Here is a 19,987-nt window from a genome sequence, read left to right as displayed (position 1 = left end):
TAAGTTTACGGGTTTTATTATCAAAGGTTTGTAAAACAATTTCAGAAACTGTACATCAACATGGCACAGACTGTAGCCTACTTTTGTCTTTTTACCTGCACAAAAGTAAAAGCTCTTGAACTTCTGTAACTAAGAAAACAGCTTGCCTACCTACTTTGCATATAACATGGAATCACTGTGTGCATAAGATTACTACTGCAGTGACAGTAACACAAATTTATTAGTTTATACAACTTGAGATCAAGTAGAAAGTACATTATCAAGTAGACTTGCTTTTAAAAGCATACAAAGATCAATTTTAAAATGCACTACCCTTTTTGCAATATGTCTAGCTCATTAACAAATAAAACAACCTGGATTATGAAGACTGCACAAATCAACCTTTAATCACCGGGTACAGTTCAAGCAGAGACTTTCACTCCCAAGGCCCAAGATGAGAAGCTAAGAACCATTACAACTTGTCACTTTTTGCTGCCTGGGACGGATTTGAACTGACAGATTAAAATAAGTCCTCAAAAAGGTCAGTGCATTTTAACTTTGTCAAAGCCAAACAAAATCCACCGGAAAAAGAAACAAAACAAAACAAAACGAACAAAAAAGCCCAGCTGTATGGCTTAAAAACAAAACAAAAAACCCTACCTATATCAGAATGGTTATTTTCAGATGTACTGTCATTTTCTGTGTAGTCACACTTAAGACCCTTAAGTAGATCCACCATATGTTGTAAGATTTTAGAACATTTAGGATGTTTCTGCCACAATCAACATGCAGTCAGTGCATTCCCTATACTGCTCTATTACTGCAATGAATCAAATTCTAGAAACACTATCATAAGTGAGCTGATTTACTAAAGGAGGTCATACAACAAACAGTCCATGCCTGCTGTAGATGCATGCAGCTTTTTGCTTTTGCTTGAAGCATCACTGAGTTAGTAAGGATTGCTTGGATACGCAATCCCTTTCGTCCGGAACAAGAATGGTTACCTTTCTATAAAGCTTTTGATGGGAGTTAGTATCAGGAGCTTTACAAACCATATATAGCTTAGAGCTGTATACATCTAGATTTAGGATTAACAAGTACAGCATAAAAGAATCACACAGGAATGACACTGATGCACGTCTGCAGCTGTGTTGACTGCAAAGGCAAAATTCAGTCACTCATATCCATGTCTTCTTCGTGATGATCATCCCCATTTACTTTGGACTCCCTTGATGAATCTCCGCTTCCTTTATCTGCTGCAGACTCCTTCACTTTAGGAGAAGAAGAATCTGCCATTTTCTTTTCTTCCTTTTTCTCCTTCTCGCTGTCATATCCTTGTTCTTCTTCATCATAATCCCTTGTGACCTGCTTCGCCGAGATAAAAAAAATAAAAATTACAATTTGCTTTCAAAGCCCCCGAGGGTTTAAGGTTAATGCTACAGTAAAGGTGGTGAATAAACAGGTTTTTAAAACATACTTTCACATCTTTATCACTTTCGGATTTTCGTTCTCGATCCTTCTCTTTGTCTTTGCTTTTTTTTTTCTTGCTGGTTGACCGTTCCCTCTCATCTCTACTTCTCTCTTTGTCTTTATCCTTCTTTTTTTCCTTTTTATGCCTATAATGTTTAAGAAGAATGAAAATCAGAGTCACACCATTCCATAAACAGAACACAAATTACATCCGCACTGTTACCCACTGTTTTTTAAAAATCTAAATGGAGAAAGAGTCATGTGCAACTAAGATGCGCCATTTGCTTTCAGAAAATAACCAAACATCCTGATTTCTTGGCTCCAGATCAAAAACAAACACTGCAAAGTGAAGCCTAATAAATGTTTTTGTTAAGAATAACATTATAGTGGTTTAAGGAGAACCGCAACTTCCACATTTAGGGGAAAATGATCATAATATGGCTAGGCCACACAGAATTCAATTGACCAGTACTGTATAGAGCCAAATAGGCCAGGAACTCGGGATGTCTCTTACTCCTCATCCCTAGAATACCTCATTTTGGAACTCTTGGTACTAACAAGCTCTATGCTTGAAGCCAATTAAATTATGATAAAAGGTAGCAGGCAGCAGAGATCCACTCTCTCTTAAGAAGTCAACCCATGGCCTAGGTAGAAGAAACATGCCAAACCAACCACCTGCGAGCTGACCCCACTGTGATCTCTACTATAAGTTCAGGTTCAGAATTTTCCACCAGCTTTTTTTAGCCAATTGGTACTGACCTTCTTGGAGATGGGGACCGGGACATTTTCCTTTTAGGAGACCTGGGTTTTTTAGGTGACCGTGTTCCACTCCTGCTTCTTCTACGTCGTCTTTCTCTGTAAGGAACAGAGATTAAAGCCTTTCTATTTTTTTTTTCCCTTTTTTTATTTTTATTTTTTATTATTTTTTATTTTAAGCTACAAATGCATCCATGGCTCCATAGTTAGTACTGGTTAAAATGTAATAAATATGTATTATAAATGGAAATTGATATTTACTATTAGCAGTACTGCAGAACCCCTGCAGTTGCTGATCAGCAGAGTAAACTTTTCTATTCTACCACCACCTTAATGAATAAACGAACAGTTTCAACTCTTTTAGGGATGCTGACTCTTACTTTATCCATAACAGACACAAAACAATTTGTTCTTGTTACTACAGTAAGTAGATTTTCAAAGCCACTTTCAAAAAGAACACAACTATACATCATGCCAGTATATATTCCAGAAGCCAGGAAATAGTTTAAAAGTGATACAGAGCAAGGAGTACTGTGCTTTGGGGTCAAAGAGAAACTATTCTAAGCCCAAATGATACCTCCAGAAAATTACAGGAAAAAAAATAGTCTTAGAGACATAGGTGTAGAGAGTACATATGCACTTGTACAAGCACATGCGCATACAACCAATATATCCGCATCGATCATCATCCTATTAAATACAAGAATGTTCCTTCTATGAAGTGGATAAAGCATACTGGAAACAGAGACTACAGAAATTTTTCAAGTTACCATACCTGCTTGTGCTTCTAGATCGTCTAGTTGTGCTGTAGCTCTTGGGAGGAGTTTTAGAACGCTTCTTCTCTTTCTCTTCTTTCTTTTTATCCCTTTTAGTAAAATACACATTTTAAGTCATTTTCAGACTATTCATGTATTCGCTACTACTGCTGTATCAGAAAGTGAATGAAGACATGACAGTTACATTGGATAGCATAATTATTTCTTTTATTTCTGGGGCCAGTTATATTATGTTAATGGAAAAGAAGAGAGATGACTTTTATGGAGAAATAAAAGAAGAGCTCTTTTATAACTACTGTGCACGAACAGCACAAACTCTTCAAGTCTAGATACCTGCATTTCCTGTTTTCTAACGATAGCTAATGCATGATTCAGCTAATGCATGCTGCAACTGTTGACTCCTAGGAAAAGCACGTTACCTCTTTTATGACTAACTGCACATGTGTAGGACAAACTAAAAAGATGCAACAAAAGATTGCTATTAAAGAGCTATTTGTTCATTTTTCCCTGGATTTTTTTTTTTTTTTTTAATTAAACACCAGAATTTAAATTCATTTCTGGAAAATACAGTAAGTTTAGTGAAGGATTACCTGGTTTTGGATGTGCTCCTAGATCTTCTGCTTCTCTCTCTGGAATGAGACCTTCTTCGCCTTGGACTTTTAGATCGCCTCCGGCTTCTCGATTTTGAATGGGACCTTCTCCTTGATCTGCTTCTTGACCGTCTACCAATAATACATTGGACATGTGAGTTAAACACACAAAATGCTGATATACTATTCAGAATTCATCATCTCAATACTGACAGTATTGCAGTGCAATGATACAGAAAACAGAATAAAGAGTACAGAAAACCAAGCAAAGGCGTCACATTCAGTCCACTGAGGAAACAGAAAAAAGGGAGTGCACAAATGCTAGACATGAAAGAAGAAATGATGCTTTGGTCAGCTCGCTTACTACGCTCATTGTGAAAAAATAACAGCCCTATAGTAGAGGAAGAACTGGCAAGTCACATTGAAATGTGAAGAAGAATTTTAAAATGCTAAAACCAAATAAGGGCCAATTACAGAATATGCAAATAGCAAAGAAGTACAAATGAGAGGGTCATAGTTAAAATGGCTTTGCACGGACAGCTAGCATGGACTGCTTCATTGGAGGTGACAAGCCAACAATGCATTTGTTTAGGTAGGTCAGTGTTAAGATCTTTAGTCAGGATACCCACACAGACCTAGGTTTTGATTTTTGACTTGGGTAACTTCCACCACGCTGAATTGCTGCACATACTAGAAACAAGCAGCTCAACAGATAAACGTTCAATGTACATCAATAATCACGCTCACAGAAATTTCTCAGTACTTCCTTCTAAGACAAATTATAATTACATAGGCACACGGGAAAGAGATTGAAGAAAGAAAAGAGGTTTAAGGAACTAGTGCAAAATGGACTGCCTATGGTAGCTTAAGTGTTGATAGCAGTAAGACCTATGTAAAAATCAAGGCTTTATGCCGTTTCCTATCTGAAACAAGAAACGGTAAATTATTTAAAAACAGAGCCCAAGCACTCCTAGAAAAGGAAGCCCTGTCAGAAGATGTCCCATTCTTACTGTTCCTAAGTTCTTGCTGCAGTGGCTTAAGGTATTTTTGAGATATTTTTGCTAGCATTACCCTCTCAACTTTCCTATAAATACAAGAATAGGCCTTCATCTCACACTATATTCAAGCCAAACCATGGTTGTAGCTTCTTTAGAACATTTGCATTTTTTTTTTTTGTCAGCCTCCATGAGTCCAGCATCACTTTGAAGCAGTAATTCTGAAGAAATTGTTCTGTTTGTTTGTGTGTTTTTAAGTAAATGCAGTAACTACCTGTGTCTAGATGAAGAAGGTGTCCTCCTCCTCCTCGAGCGTGATCTTGACCTTGAATGCCTTCGTTTTTCATCTTTTTTATCTGGAGTTGGAAAGGAAAACAATCTACAGTAATCTAAAACTAGAAAACTACAAAATAGAAAAATATTTACTAACTTCTACAGCTCAGGAATTAAAGGAAAACATCGCCATGAACAAACTTACCAAGGATGTCAAAGTTAAGTCTCTTGCTGTTTCCAATGAAGTCTCAGAGATGGCAATATGAGCTTCAAACAGGGGAAGCTCAAGCATTTTGCTATCTCCAAATCAAGTCAATTTTGGAAAACAAACAGATGATTCCCTGCATCATTATGCTGGACACTTGCAGCATTAACACTGTAGCACAATTAAACACTTGTGAACTAACCATTCGGTCACCATAGATCATGAAAGCACTAAGCCAATATTGTGCTGACCATTACTTTTTGCCATACACTACGTGGGAAAAACACCTTGAATTGAAAATTCCATGATTTAAAATTACCTGGCTCTATAGCAGCAGAAATTAATGACTGTGCTTCTCGTACTCTTTTCATTGCTTCTTCTATTTCTTTACTGGAGGTATCTGATTTCAGACTTGGTGAAACAAGACCTGCAGCTACATGGTTCAACCTGGAATAGGAAAACAGAATTTTACCTATTCAGTACGTCAGAATCCAAAAACCACAATCCTCCATTGTCAGTTTATAGCCTATCCAAAATGACTGATCCAAGTGAACCAGAACCTGTCTGCATTTTGTCATCACTCAGATAACAGAGAAGTTTATGATGAAAAAGTCCAGAATGAAGCCTGTAGTGATAACAGTTGCATAAAATACTAGCACACGTGGCTTTAGAATTCTAGTAAGCTCTAAATAGTAGGGGAGTTCACATTGTCCTGCACAGGCAAGTTTCTAACGACGCTTTTCAGTACATTTTTGTATAATTCAATTTCAATTTTCATCACCTGAAAGAGCAGCTCCACAGGAAACAATACATTACACACTAGAAAGTCAGTTTCCACTCTATAAGCCATACTGAGAACCCCACAAACAGTGATGAAAATTAAATTGTATAAGTTCTGCTCTACATGGTAGTTTTAAAGACAATCAGGCATACCCAACATACCTTTGGCTGATATTATTTAATATATTACCCTTGATAACTAGTTTGTTCAATTAGTTGTACATTCTCTACTTACAGAAATGTCAATTTAAAAGAGAATAATATACTGGAATAAAATTAAAAATGAAGGTAGAACACATCCAGCTTTATCCACCGGTATAGATCAGATGGCTTTGACTTGATACAAGAACAGTGCTTCCCTACTTGCTCTTCACATGTTATAACGTTTTGGACAAAATTGTTGCTTTTCTATAAAGTTAAATAAAAACTAGCAAATACACGTGTTTATTGTTATTTGCTCCTTCTATAAAGTAAGTAGATCTGCTATCTTTTATTACCTTCTGACAGCTGTAACATATGTATTCTTATTCTAGTCTTTTACAACTGTTGCTCATTTTAGAAAATTCTTGGCCATAGCTTGTTTTGCCCCTCTGGCAAAAACGTCATACAAGAAACTAAATTTCTGTCTTTAACACAATGAAATTCCAGGGATGGATTGGTGTTATTCCATAGATACAAGGTTGAATAATCTTAGTTTCCTACCCCTCTTCCCCTTACTGCAGAAAATAGAACCCACAACAGATTTCCAAGATATTAGGTTTCTCCGAAAGACTGGATGTTGAATCACAGACGTAATTGCCAAGATTAAGTGTATTGTACAAACATCTGTAAATACTGAAGCTTACTTTGGATCCACTGTGCTCATAAGTTTTAGTAGCTGATCTGCCGCAAGAGACTGTGGGGAAAAAAAGAAGAAGTTAAAAGCATGTCGGAAGATGCATGTGCTTAAGATTATCACCACCCTCAGCAGTGACTATAAAAAAATCCCAGCAGTACCTATACAAAAATCTCTACAGATGGAAAGAAAAATAGAGGGGGACGAGGACAAAAAGCAACCCCCCAGTAAGTTACCAACAGAAAGATATACCGCTCTATTTTAAAACTTGTGGATGGGGGCAAGGGTGGGGATGAAGGTCTGACCACTACATTTCATGGATGCTTAAGTACTTCTTTTTCCCCCAAAGGAGCCAAACAGCCTTTCCTGGGTGGTATCAAAGCACTTCAAAATGCAAACTGCTACATAGTTCTGGTATTTGCAAGTTATTTCTCTGTCACTCCAAGAGAATAGCAAACTCATTAGGGAACTAAGTCACATGCCCATGGGAAGTCTTCAATGTCAACTTCTAAATATGCAAAAGCTCCTTTACTCTAAAGATTTAATTACAAAATATCTTTTATAGCTCTTAGGAAAATCCAGGTACTATCACTACTGGTAACATCACGAACCAATGGTACATTAACAAAGCAAAATGTTTTGTTCACAATAAATTATTTTATATGGAGGCAGCCATTTGCTGAATCCAAACAGCTTTACAATCTACAGGCCTAAAGAAAAGAAGAAAGAGTGATTCATCATTCCAAATGTGTATTTTTCTAATTTGCAATTCGAATGCTTATTTTGCTTCTTTTATTTCATTGTCACTATTATTTGGTTTTGTGTGGCATGCAGAAACAGAATGCTAAATGAAGGATTTCTTAAGGAAGCATTAATAATTTAATGCAATGTTTATCCACAGAACATGCTCTGTACAATATTTGGTTCTTATATAAGCCTTTGGTGATGTTTTAGAATCACAGAATCATAAAGGTTGGAAAAGACCTCCACGACCATCTGGTCCAACCAGCACCTTACCAGCAATGTCACCCTTGTTCAAACCCAAGTACAGTGCTTCCTGATCTTCACGTTGGTATTTAATACACTGGTGAACACTAAAAGCATCATGAATCTTAGCACATCTATTGACGTACTAGGGACAATAAAACCAATTTTAGAATGTGTAACATACCTGAGAGTTTAAGTTTGCTCCAGGAAGCCCAAGAGCAGCTAGGGCAGGATCAAGAGCAGGAGCTCCTAAAGCAGCTAAAGGAACAGCACCAATCTGTAACAAAGAGAGCAATTGGTCAAAACCATATTAAAAATTGATAAAAGGCTGATAATTCAAGGTTTACAAGCATTACATGCATGGAGATTTGAAGCTAGCCAGAGAAAACGTTGTAGTAAGGTCAGTAAGAATACTTTCTATAAATACTCTAAAACGAGTGTTTCCACTGCATCCCAGCAGGTAGGGGGGAAAAAAAAGTAAAACCTTCCAATACATCCAAGAAATAGTTTAAAATGAAATTCTGTCAAGAGTTACCATGAAAATTCATTAAAAGTTTCTGAACCAATTACCTCCTATTTAAGTCAGTTCAGGATTTGAAATTAACATATTTTATGTTAAAAGACAATTATACATTTCTTTATTTTTCTATAATTTGGTTTAAAATAGCAAAGAGTTTAAAAAGCTTCTGGGAGAACGGGTCTGAATTCCTTAAGACATGGATCTAGAAGCCTCATAAAAGAACATCATTTTTCGGCCACTTAAAGCAAGATGACCGAAACACAGACTGGAACCGATCTGCTCAGAAACTCACGATCTTAGACTAATCGAACGGTTCACAGTTGCTGTGAGGTCTTGCTCTCCCTCCCATTACTTCTCACTTCTTCCTTTTGGTCTTTGGCACTTTTGAGTGTCATTTGTCAACCAATTCAACAAAGCTGCCAGAGAAATTATTGTTGGGCTGCCTGCAACAAGCTTCTTCCATAACCTTCAGGTTTCAAAATTATACTTCAGACTTTTCCCTCTACATAAGGTTAAAAGGAGTTTCTGAACAGCGGCAAGTACATCTTCAATGCAATCGGAAGTAACAGAAGCTATACAAAGTCCTAAGCACAAGCTGAAGATTTAATCTGAAAAGTGCAGAATTAATGAAGCCTAACTCCTATTAATTTTACTCTTGCACTTTGATTCTCTTTTTCGTAGTAAGCTATGTTCTTTGACAGAATTCTTCCATACTGTACTACTCTTACTGCTCAACTTCCATGTGAATTTTTGTGTAGTTAGATAGAGAAAATATATACTGCAATTTTTTCCCCCCTTTAAGCTGGAGTATTAATGGAAGTTCTCTCCACACAGCACATCACTCTCTCAAACTTCACAAATTTAAACTTCCATCTGTAAGATCTCTACTCCTTGCCCAATTTGTCAGTAAGCATACAATGGAGGAAAGAGGGATAACAAATAGATACAAACACAGAGGTCATGAAACACCAGAAGTGTCATATTACGGAAACAGAAGAACTCCACCTAGCACCTGATTACTGCTTTGCCACAAATTGTATCAGAAAGCTGTAACACCACCATCCATCAAGGTACACAAGCTAGGACATTCGATGAATCAGCATTAGCACAGTGTATTTGCCCCCCGCCCCATCAAAGAAACACAACAACGACAAAATAATTAAATCAGCATTTAACAATATATTTAATAGTTTCCCTTCGTGTTAGTCTTAATTGGAAAGCCTACCTGAGAAAGTGGGTTGGGAGTAGGCAGGAGTCCACCCCCAGGCAGCAGACCTGCCACAGCATTAGCTGGTGCCAAGAGAGACAAAGCCTTAGTCTCATCAGGAATAACTCCTGCAGAGAAATAGCCTGGCATTAGAACGCATTCTGTTTCAATAGCAGAAAATACACAAATACACCCAGAAAATGTCTCCCTGATACACCACCTGAGTTTGTTGAAAGTACTTATGTTGGCTAAAATACAAAGCTTGATGTCTATTAATATTTATCATTAAATTTTTTGTCAGAACGAAACTTCAATGTGTGAAAATTTGACTGTTCCTTTTTCTCTACAAATGGTTAAGTATCTAGAGCAAAAAAATAGCACAATACACACTACTTTTTTGTTAACACTGCCAAGATTTCATCACCTGTACTCGATTTTTAAGTCATGAACCAAACGTAAGCAAGCACAGTCGGTTCTCCAGGGGTGTGCTCTCAACTTTCAAAAGCTGTTTTATGAACAACGACTCGTGTCGGCTGCTTCACTATAAAGCACACAGAAAAATCAAGATACACAAGACAAAAAAAGTTTGATTTAGGGGTTAATAATATGGTACAGTTCACTATGTTTTCTTTTACACCTACCATATAAATTTTGTAAAACTTAAGAGAAGGTATGGAAATATATTTTGTTGAATCAAGCGTAGGGCTTTTGCTGACTTGTCAAATAAAAATGAAAGTCTGCAGATCTTCAAATACACGCTGTGTGTGTGTGTCTGTGGGTGGGCAGGTGCATACGTACAGTATATGGTGGCACATTCCTTACCTGTGCAGTAAAATGCTTATGTTCCAATATGTGCCATGCTTATTGTACCAAGAATGCTGCTACATACTGCCATTTCAGAAGAAACTTCCGGCCCCAAATCTTGCAGCCAACTAAGACAAGTGTCTTATTTTACTGCCTGCTCTGCACATATCGTTTTAAGGGTCCTACTGTGAAACAAGTACTTATGTAGGTATTTTTTATTCTATCCAACAGCAAAAGCCCTATACAGATGGATTAATTTGTTAATGTGCCCAAGCCCCCAAAATGAGAGTTCAATAAAACAATTTTACTATATATTTGCAAATACCAGTAGTGTTTCTGTAATACATATTAAGAAACTGCATCTCATCATAAAACATACAATATGTACAGGGCACTTAAGAGAAACTGGATAAGCTGCAGAAGAAAACTGTTGGGTGGTATTTTCAGCAGGGCCTGGTATATAGTTCAGGCTGAACCAGGGAAAAGAACTGTAAAACACAACAACAAAAAAGAAAAACCACTGTTAAATAAAGGTAATGGTTCCTTCCACCTATACTGAGAGTGCCGATAATATAAACAAATGTATAATACACAGCACTGTTATCTTGCTTGTGTCATTGAGCTGTCATCAATTTAGATACCAAAAGTTATGGAGGGAGAGCGGGGGAAAAAGGTCATTTAGATAAAGGGCATTAATGCATAAATATATTAACATACCTACAGAAAGATTATGGGGTAATTTTGCATGCAAAATTATGTCTCAGAGGATATTTATAAATTATATCTAAACATTTCAAATTAGTGCAACTACAACATTTCTGGCATCTAAATACAAATCCTCAGACTTATTTTGAGACACCTCATAGAAGATCTGCATTCATTAAAAAAAATCATGCATCTGATCCTCTAATTGTTTTTTAAAAAAGTATTTAGAAATAAATAAACTACAATTTAAAAAAAAAAGCAATGAGGCCCCTCACCAGTTAATTTTCATGCTTCAAGAGTTTTTTTTACTGCTGCTTTGTTAGAACCATGAAATACTGTATGAATGTGTAGAAATGAAAGAAAAAGAAACAGACAAAAGAAACAAACATTAACCAAAGAACCTAAATACCCCCCCCAGCCACCTTTAATCTTAGAGTTCCTTCCAAATCTAGGAATAGCACAGTGAAAATTACAATTAATACTAAACCTTACCGTAGACTTTGTGTATAGTTCTATAACACAAAGCAACAGCCAACACCAAAATGTCTGTGTATGCTACAATTGGAGTGCACTTGTGATATAGGGGATAAGTACTGCACTAAACAGATAATAAACATTCACTTTAGTGACAGGCAATATTAATACAGAATTATCACAGTAGAAAACAAAAGCGAAAAGGGCCCAGTTCAGCACACCAGTTAAGCATATGCCTGACTTTAAGCACGTGAGCAATTCCACTGTGGCTTTAAGAATTTTGCCGTATCGTGCTTCAATAAGTTGTTGACTTGGGAGCCTGGCAGTATGTATTTGGAGGGAAAACTATACTCCAATACAGGGACAAAAGCATGTGATTACAAAACCAGGGGGCATGACTTTATTGGCTGAACACATCTCTTGCGATATGCCACAACAGTATGCCAAACCCATTATCGTTCTGATTTACCACCACAAGAAACAGCCCATAAGGAACCCCGTGACTTAAACGGGCCCGTTAAAATACAATAAATGGGTATTTTATTTTCTTTACCCAGTCCAAACCAAAACTACTGGGCAGATTTCTCTATGTGCCAGATTTATCCACCATCAAGCACAATGGACAAGTCAGACGGACAAAGAGAAAGTTGTTTTTATCCTTACTGGGAAAGTTAAACACTAACATTTTTCACCTCAGGCCTTGGAGAGTATTTCAGTATAAGCTCAGGTGGACCGCTACTTTCTCATGCTTTAATATAAAGAGGAGAATGAGATGTCTTTCAACTGCTGTTATACCTGAACTAGCGAAAGCAGAGGCAATAACTCAACAGCAATTTCAGAACGGGTTCTGTACTAGCAAAAAGCAGCAAGTCTCAGTCAAAGGTCATGCTGCAGATTCCTACAGCCCATAAATTAAGTTTTCGTATCTTTTAAATTGCAGGAATACAAAGATAAGACAGCTCCCCAGGCCTCAAGAGACATTCTATAGCATTATGTCTTGGCAAAAGGTCTGACCCCAGGCCGTGTACCAAATTTATTATTGTAGCATGACTCAATCTGCAGAGGTTGTATTTAATTCAAGCAATTTGGGAAAATCCATTATTTCAGAAGTAAATCAAGAAACAGTACAATGGAAATCAATTACTTCTAAAGCAAGTCTAGAAGAGTTTAATAAGACTTCTGCAAGAAGAGGTGTCTTCTCAGCACTTTGCTTTTAAGTTCCAAAAACCCTGCTCATTGCCTTTCAAATTACTGTAACACCCTAAAATGTAAAAATAAAAAGAAGAAGAGAAAATGTAGTTAACAAGTGGTTACACCAGGAAAACACTTGGGGACTTGAGTGCTTGCTGGCCTTTAGTTAATGTCTAGAATCCCCTGTAGCTGCAGAGGACCCACTGTTTTTCAGTCATCTGGAAGGGCTTTGCATTTGCCTTCTCCACTACAAAAATCACACACACAAATAACAGAGAGAAGAGTTTATTATTTAGTGAAATTCTATCAAATATAGCAAGGCTGAACAAGAAAACTTGGAATAAAAACTAGCACCAGTGCCCATTTGGCACCTCTTGGAAGATCTCACTTCCCAATTAAACCTTAATTATTCAAACCCTTGGTATATTGGAGTTCACAAGAGTGAATGGCTTTCCAGGGAAGCTCCCAACTAAACGCAGTGGCAGCATCTCCCAAAACGTTAATCTACTCTCCCATGTCCTCTCAGGGAGGGAGGAACCGTTCCCATAAAGAGATTTATCATAGGTGATAGAAGCAAACACTTATGGCAAAATTTCCTTAAAACGTTGACCTGTTTGCATAAGTTCATTTAGGAAAACATCTCACTGAAATTGATAAAGGGCATAATTTGCAAGTAATTCTGCCTAAACTGTTCGTATTCTAAACTGAAGGCACACAAACCCAGTAAGAGTTAAACTCCCCAGTTTCATTCAGTGTCGCTAAACAACAAAAAAGTATTTAATCCATGGGCAAATTGCAATATACCAAGGGTTTCAAAAAGTTAATCTCTTATGTTTGACATTTAACTAATCCTCATTTTTGTGAACTATACTGAAACGAAATGCCATCGTATGTTGGCTTCATAGGCCATTAAACAATTCACAAACCTTCTGCATAGGGTACGACTATCAACGCTCTGTCAACGAATACAGTGTTTGTCAGATGCTGGGCCACAACTGCCGAGTCAGGATCATGGAACTTTACAAAACAGACACGCGATGAAACAGGCAAAGGAGAATCACTGAAAAAGAAGGAAAAAGAAATTAGTTAAATGGAAACTTGTCTGCCATTATGAGGCTTGTAACTAACACGGTCTCTCCCCTTCCATCAAGCTAGAAAGTCATATGGACTGTGTAAAAAAAAATACAGCTGGATGAAGCTACTTCCCATAAAATCACAGGAACAGTTTCATTGCCTCTTCTGTAATTGGAAATGAGTTCTAGTACGCAGGATGCATCTCTGCCCAGTCACCTACATGCAAATTAGTTTTTGTGACCTATCTGTGGGAAAGGAAGGCTATGAAGTACTTAAGAGAAATAAAATTATCTTACTTCATATATGACAGAAGTTGACAAGATCAGCAGTTTTATACTCTCTGCGTTAGCCCCCACGTTAGGTTTTTGCAGTACACTGTGAAGAGGGTAACGATGCAAAACGCCATTACGATTTTCCCTATTAACACAATTCCAGAAAAGCTTCTAACCCAACCTCCGTTATACTTCCCTTAGCCAAACACTCACGCACAGATCTGCCAGGCTCATTTTGAAGGGCTGTGCACTGCTAAATATATGCCTACTACTCAGCAGTAACAGCACTAAACCCAAAAATGCAGGAAATTCACGTAGGCAAAACTACAGCTGAAATCTCACTAGCAGGTGAAAACTTTCTGAACAACCCACCAGTAAGCATAAAATCGTTTGTAAGACGGGTCCCTGCCTACTCCACAGCTCACACAGGTGCCTGTCAGCAGAGCTGCGGAAAAATCCTCGGGCGTGGAAAATCCAAGAGACCACACACGTTTTGAGTGACCATATAGCCAGGAAACCATGCAGATTTTCCTTTAGCCAGAGGTATCAACCACAAGAAAGCAAAAGAAAATGTTACACAGACAACTGTGCCGCAGATGAGCTAAGAGCTGCCTGCAGAAGACCCAGAGCAGATGCAGCAAGCAGCAGCAAGTCCCTCAAAGCCCAGCTTCTAACCAGGGCCAGATACGGCCACCCTTCAGCTCTGCCCTGAAGTATCAGACACATTATTCCGAAGAGCTAGGTCTGAGCAATGCTGAGCAACTCCTCATGACAATCACCTGCCTTTACCAAGCAGGTACCCAGGTACAGCAGTAGTTTTTTGAAGTGCATCCCACTGCCAAAGCATTTCATCTAAGTTGAAGCAAACTGATCAAGTCTTTAATCAGCTGAGAGGGAACCTGTCAGAATTTAGGAGAAAGGAGAATGACTTTGATACCAAACAAGAACAACATCTACTACAAGTTCTTGTCAGTGTAAATGCCAAAATGCTACCTAACCTTCACCACCAGGCACAGGCTCAGCCCAACATGCAAGTTACGTAAACTCAACAGCTGTCTTAAACGAGTATCAGGTTACCCTTAAACATGTACTTTACATCTCATCTGGCATTAAAAACTAGATTGGAGCCAGTGCCTTTTATCTTTTAAAAGTATTAAAACCAGAACTATCCAACCTGCGGCTGTGAACAGCACACTGACAGCAGAGGCCAAGGAAGGCCCTTCCAACCCAACAGAGACACAACACACCAGGAACTCCCAGACATCAGGACGACAAACACTGGGACACACGACGATGACTGCAGCTCGACACTGCACCGATTCTGAAACACAACAGGGCAGCGGGGCACTCCAACCTTCACCTCCTAGCCTCCAAACAGAAGCAGCGTTCCCACACAGCGCAGCCAGCATTTTAAACATTACTCTGATTTCTGAAGGTACGCTCCTGCCGCTTGCATAAACCTTCTTGCTCATGTAAAACGAAGCTAGAAGCAGGCTGGAGTGACACGATTGTGCAAGCAAGAGATGCTCTTCAGCATTACCATATTCATACCAGAGTGGGAAGAAACAGAGTAAAAATACCCAGCCATGCTCCTCACTTTGAAGCCCAAGTTGTCATCCTTTTCTCACTGAGCACCCAACTCCCAGTGGCAACTGCAGGCAAAGCCAGGATTCTGCGGAGCGCCTCCGTCTAGCTGTCACTTCAGTTATTGCAGAGGAGGGAAAAGATCTTGCAATTACTGTCATCCAGCTTATCAAATCATTAAAATGTACGTTCCTAATTTTATTAAGCTTTAGCACTGTAGATGTTAAGTTTTCCATCCAATGTGCTTTTTGCTTGGTAAATTTCTCCATCCATAACAATTTGACTGGACCGTTCCTGCCCATGAGCAAGGCCAGAACACACACTGGGGTCTGTAACTCCGGTAGCAGTTCTGCCAGTAAATCCTTTTGTACTTAAGCTTTGATGTAAAGGCACTTTTCTTAGGCTAAACAGGATGTACTGAAATTAGCTTTTTAAAAATACGTGTATGTGTGTGTGCGTATGGATGTATCTGTATTTTTTTTTTCAAGCCCTCTCCAAAGTCCATGCCCTCCACTTTTCAGTGCTGCCTGTCACGGAGTTGGGAAAAAGCAGCAGCAGCAGGGGTGACACCCTCCTTTTCAAGGAGAAGTTACGGAGCCTGCTGTGGGTTACAGCTGCAACATGAAGCTGAGGAGCATGTAAAGCCTGAAACAGCTGATTAAATAAACTAGGCTGGAGATGGACGATGGCAGAGAAGGAGAAATGGAGAGAAGTTTAGGAAGCGACTGTTCTGGAAGCCCACAATGATAACAAACTTCTACAGGGGACAGCAGGATCAGAGTGACAGGAGAGAGAGATCAGCTGAGGAGGAGAGCAATGAAACGGGTGCCCAGGAAGAGCGTGTGTAAGAAAGAACCCCGGTACAATCCGGGACAGAGAGAGATTCAGATTAGGGAGAGAAATTACACATTTAATTTGTCCTTTACCCCCCAAAAATGGGTGAATGCCAACGGCAGGGAGAAGCCAGGAGGAGGAACTGGAAAGCACTCAAAGAGATGAAAGAACCTGCTGCTGCTAGGAAGTAAACCTCTCTCCAGGGTGAAGTGAAGCTGAAGCCCTCAGAGCATCCCTCCCCTGCCAGCACCGCGTGGCGGCGGAGCAGAGCACTGCCCCCTGGCGCTGCAGCCCGGCAGGGACCTGCCGCGACCGATCCCTGCGCACCCCAGCGGAGACCCGCGGCGGGTCCCGAGGTGCCGGGCAGAGCCCTCGGCATCTCTGCCGGGACAGCCGCACAAAGGGAACAGCGGGAAAAAAAACTTAAAATAGTCAAATTAGAAATTTAACCCCAGCCCAAAAACCCACGAGTTCTCATTTTCATCAAGAGCACAACCTTTGGCTAATTTAAATGCACTCTCTATTTGCAGACGTGCTGTTTTTCCACCAAGCCCTACACTCCGCAGCGAAGACACAATACAGCTCACTCCCGCAGCTCTTCAATATTTTCTCCATCTCTGTGCCAGACCCACTTAGCTATGATGCATTTCCTCTCCTGCGTTCATCTCTTCTATGGCTCTGCCTTTTTCATAAATACTCAGGACCCTTCCCAACATCCCTCCGTGGCGAAGCACTGCCTTCCTCTTTCATCTACAGAGTTGAAACCTAAGAAATGTAGGCCAAATGTTTTCACTGATTTTTAGTCTTCTGCTTTGTGATACTTGGAATCTGGGTCACTGGAGTTATTTGCATCGTGCTGCCTTTCCCTTGGTCAGCAGCGAGCCCTCAGGGGCCCTGAGTAAAGGCAGGCAGCTCACTGACCTTCTGTAGAAATCAAGCAGCCCAGCTGAAGCCACAAAACCCCCGATGCCAGAACAAAGGAGGCAGAAGGCAGCAGGCAAGTGCAGGAGCCCAGCCTGGTGGAAACAAACTTACACCAGGACACAATCCAAAAAGTTTCCCTTGAACACAGGCATCCCCTCGTACCCAACTAGTATCAGACACTACAGACACCAGGATTCAATTCAGGCTCTCCAGAGCCAGCTGTCCCGCCTCACAGCCCAGCCCTACAACACACCCTCACAGGCTTCTGCGCCAGGTCTCGCGGGGCCACCACTTCACAGCACACTGGTGCAGAGGAGGTACCTCACGAACACACAGCCAGCCTCAGCTGAGCCAAAAAGAGAGCTGCTGGGATGAGCTTTTTTTTTTTCCCCCTCAGAACGCTTCATTCTGAAACCACAGAAGCGATCTTCTGACACCTTAGTTAATGTGTATCTAAAACAGTGCAAAGTTTCAGAAGCAGAGCTCACCTATAGTAACCTCTCTTGAAACCTGGAGAAAACATTAAAGTACCGAGCAGCACGTCAAATAACCGCATTTTTTTTTAAAGGCGGTTCACTCTTTTAAAGGCTGCTGAGCACCGCTGCTGTGCTGCTGCAGTACGGCTGTCCCGGCCCTCACACAGCAGCGCTCAGGCCTGGCACTGTCCCACACCCAGCTATGAACACATCCCCCTTCCTTCCGCGCCTAATTCCCGACATGAAGTCACCGCTGGCCAACTCAAAGGAACTACACGGAGCCCCAAAAAAATGATCCTCAGTGTGATCTGTGACTGGCTGGCGGGACGGACGAGCACCCCCAGCTTTGGGCTAGCAGCGATTGAAGGCTGAGCGATAAAAACCTCACTCTGCGATGCCTTTTTCCCTGAAAACGGCACCTATCAGGCTTGTGGATCAGCCCCCAGCCGCCCGCTTTGCGCACAACTTTTACCAGGGAACCACGCTGCTGTCCTTAACACCAGCTGGGGACCAGGCCCCCAGCAGCCTCCTGCAGCCCCGCTGCCTGCCCAGCACAGGCGGCTCCGCCGGGAAAGAGGCCGCGAAGGCCCCCCCAGGCCCCACACCCGCGGCTCGGGGCCGTGCCGAGCCGTGCCGGGCGCCATGGCGGCGGGAGGCGTGCCGGGAGGGGGGGAGGGGAGGCGGCCGGGCCGACTCACTCCGGGGGGAAGAGGCGCAGCTCCTCGATCTTTCCCAGGAAGCCGAAGAGCGTCCGCATCTGCTCGGAGCTGGCGCTGGGGGACACGTTGGTCACCTGGATCACGTCGGTGCCGCTGCTGGAGGCCATCGCGCCGCCGCTGCGAACACACGGGGAGAGGGGGGTCAGCGGGCGAGGGCCGGGCGGCTCCTCCGGCTCCGGGCGGCTCCGGGAAGCCCTCAGCGGCCCCCCCCGCTCGGCCGGGCCCCGTCACGGCCGCTCCCGGCCCCCTCCGCCCCCGCCGCGCCGCGCGGCGCCTCACTCACCCGCCCGCCGGGCCGCAGTATCCCACAATCCCCCGCCGCCGCCCACCGCGCAGGCGCAGCGCGCGCGCGCCCCGCCGCCGCACGCAGCCCCGCGGCCCGCACCGAGCCGCCGCCGCCGCCGCCGCTGCCGCTGTCACCGCGCATGCGCGTGCGCGCGCCCCCTCCCGCCTTCGGCCGGGGACGCGCGGTAGGGGCGGCGCCTGCGCAGTGGGGCGGGGGTGGGGGAGGCTGCTGCGCCTCAGTGCGTGCGCGCCGCGGGTGTGGCGCATGCGCAGAGTGCTCGGTTGGTTCCTGAGGGACCAAAAGTGGTTGTAAAATAATCACAGAATCACAGAATTTCTAGGTTAGAAGGGACCTCAAGATCACCGAGTCCAACCTCTGACCTAACGCTAACAGTCCCCACTAAACCATATCCCTAAGCTCTACATCTAAACGTCTTTTAAAGACTTCCAGGGATGGTGACTCCACCACTTCCCTGGGCAGCCTGTTCCAATGTGAACGTTAACGTGCATAAAGGTATTTGTAACGTTAATCGGTGCGGGAACGCCGCCCCTTCCAGCCCCAGTCACGGCTTCTGGGGGAGTCACCTCGGCTTCCTTCACCCCCACGCTTGCAGATGTCTGCCTCCAAGTTTAACTTGAGCGCTTCACGCACAACTGGCAGGTGCCGGCGCTTTATTTAAAGGCCGGGTTGAAATATCCGGAGTTTTCCTATGGGGTGGTGCCCGGTGACACCCAGCATGAGAGGAAAAATGAGGTTAAAAACGAAAGGGCCAAGTCCTTGGTCACAGCCCAGAGAACGACGTATGGCGGGGGCTCGAATCACCAACCCGCTCACCACGGTGGTATTTAGCCCTTAACGAACTACTTCTACATTCAATGGAACTTAGATTGTAGATTTAAAAAAATAAAAGTAAAAAGGTTGTGTTTGGAACACCAGGTGCTTGAAAACTCAAATGGCTGTAAGTTTTTAATGACTGAGGGAGAAGCATGTTCCTTTATTCGCTTCTCAGAGGATCCGCCAGGTGGGTCAGACACCGATCGCACCCAGGAGCCGAAAACAGGGCTGGTCACCAGTAATGGCAGGTGTTGGTGGGCAGCCAGCGCTGATCAGGTGGGAGTCACAGAATCACTGAATATCCTGAGTTGGAAGGGACCCATAAGGATCATCAACTCCAACTCCTGGAGTATTTTCACTTAGTTTGCCAACGCTGGGCGACAAGGAAACGAATTGAAGTAAAAGTGCCTTTTTGTGTGGCATACCTCGCATGTATA

General features: G+C 42.0%; 1 protein-coding gene across 4 annotated transcripts; it reads right to left on the bottom strand.

The window, feature by feature from the left end:
* On the bottom strand, nt 1-18,828 carry SRSF11 (serine and arginine rich splicing factor 11). Of its 4 annotated transcripts, none has more exons than XM_082766162.1 (13): nt 18,714-18,828; nt 18,410-18,547; nt 13,474-13,607; nt 9,392-9,501; nt 7,831-7,923; nt 6,670-6,719; nt 5,364-5,491; nt 4,841-4,922; nt 3,572-3,703; nt 2,981-3,070; nt 2,209-2,304; nt 1,457-1,595; nt 1-1,347 (listed from the first exon to the last, which is right to left on the bottom strand). In XM_082766162.1, exons 2-13 carry the CDS (start codon nt 18,535-18,537, stop codon nt 1,150-1,152), a joined length of 1,380 nt encoding a protein of 459 aa, XP_082622288.1. In that variant the 5' UTR covers nt 18,538-18,547; nt 18,714-18,828; the 3' UTR covers nt 1-1,149. The 4 variants fall into 4 exon arrangements, with proteins under 4 accessions (XP_082622288.1, XP_082622289.1, XP_082622291.1 ...); XM_082766163.1 differs by having other exon boundaries at nt 1-1,344; XM_082766165.1 differs by lacking the exons at nt 13,474-13,607; nt 18,410-18,547; nt 18,714-18,828 and adding an exon at nt 9,798-11,097.
* Between the last annotated feature and the right edge of the window lie 1,159 nt (nt 18,829-19,987).

This window comes from Aythya marila (assembly GCF_965140915.1).
Source record: "Aythya marila genome assembly, chromosome: 8".
In the NCBI taxonomy this organism is placed as follows: domain Eukaryota; kingdom Metazoa; phylum Chordata; class Aves; order Anseriformes; family Anatidae; genus Aythya; species Aythya marila.
The sequence above is the reverse complement of the archived record's forward strand: the minus strand, read 5'-3'. Positions and strand labels throughout refer to the sequence as shown.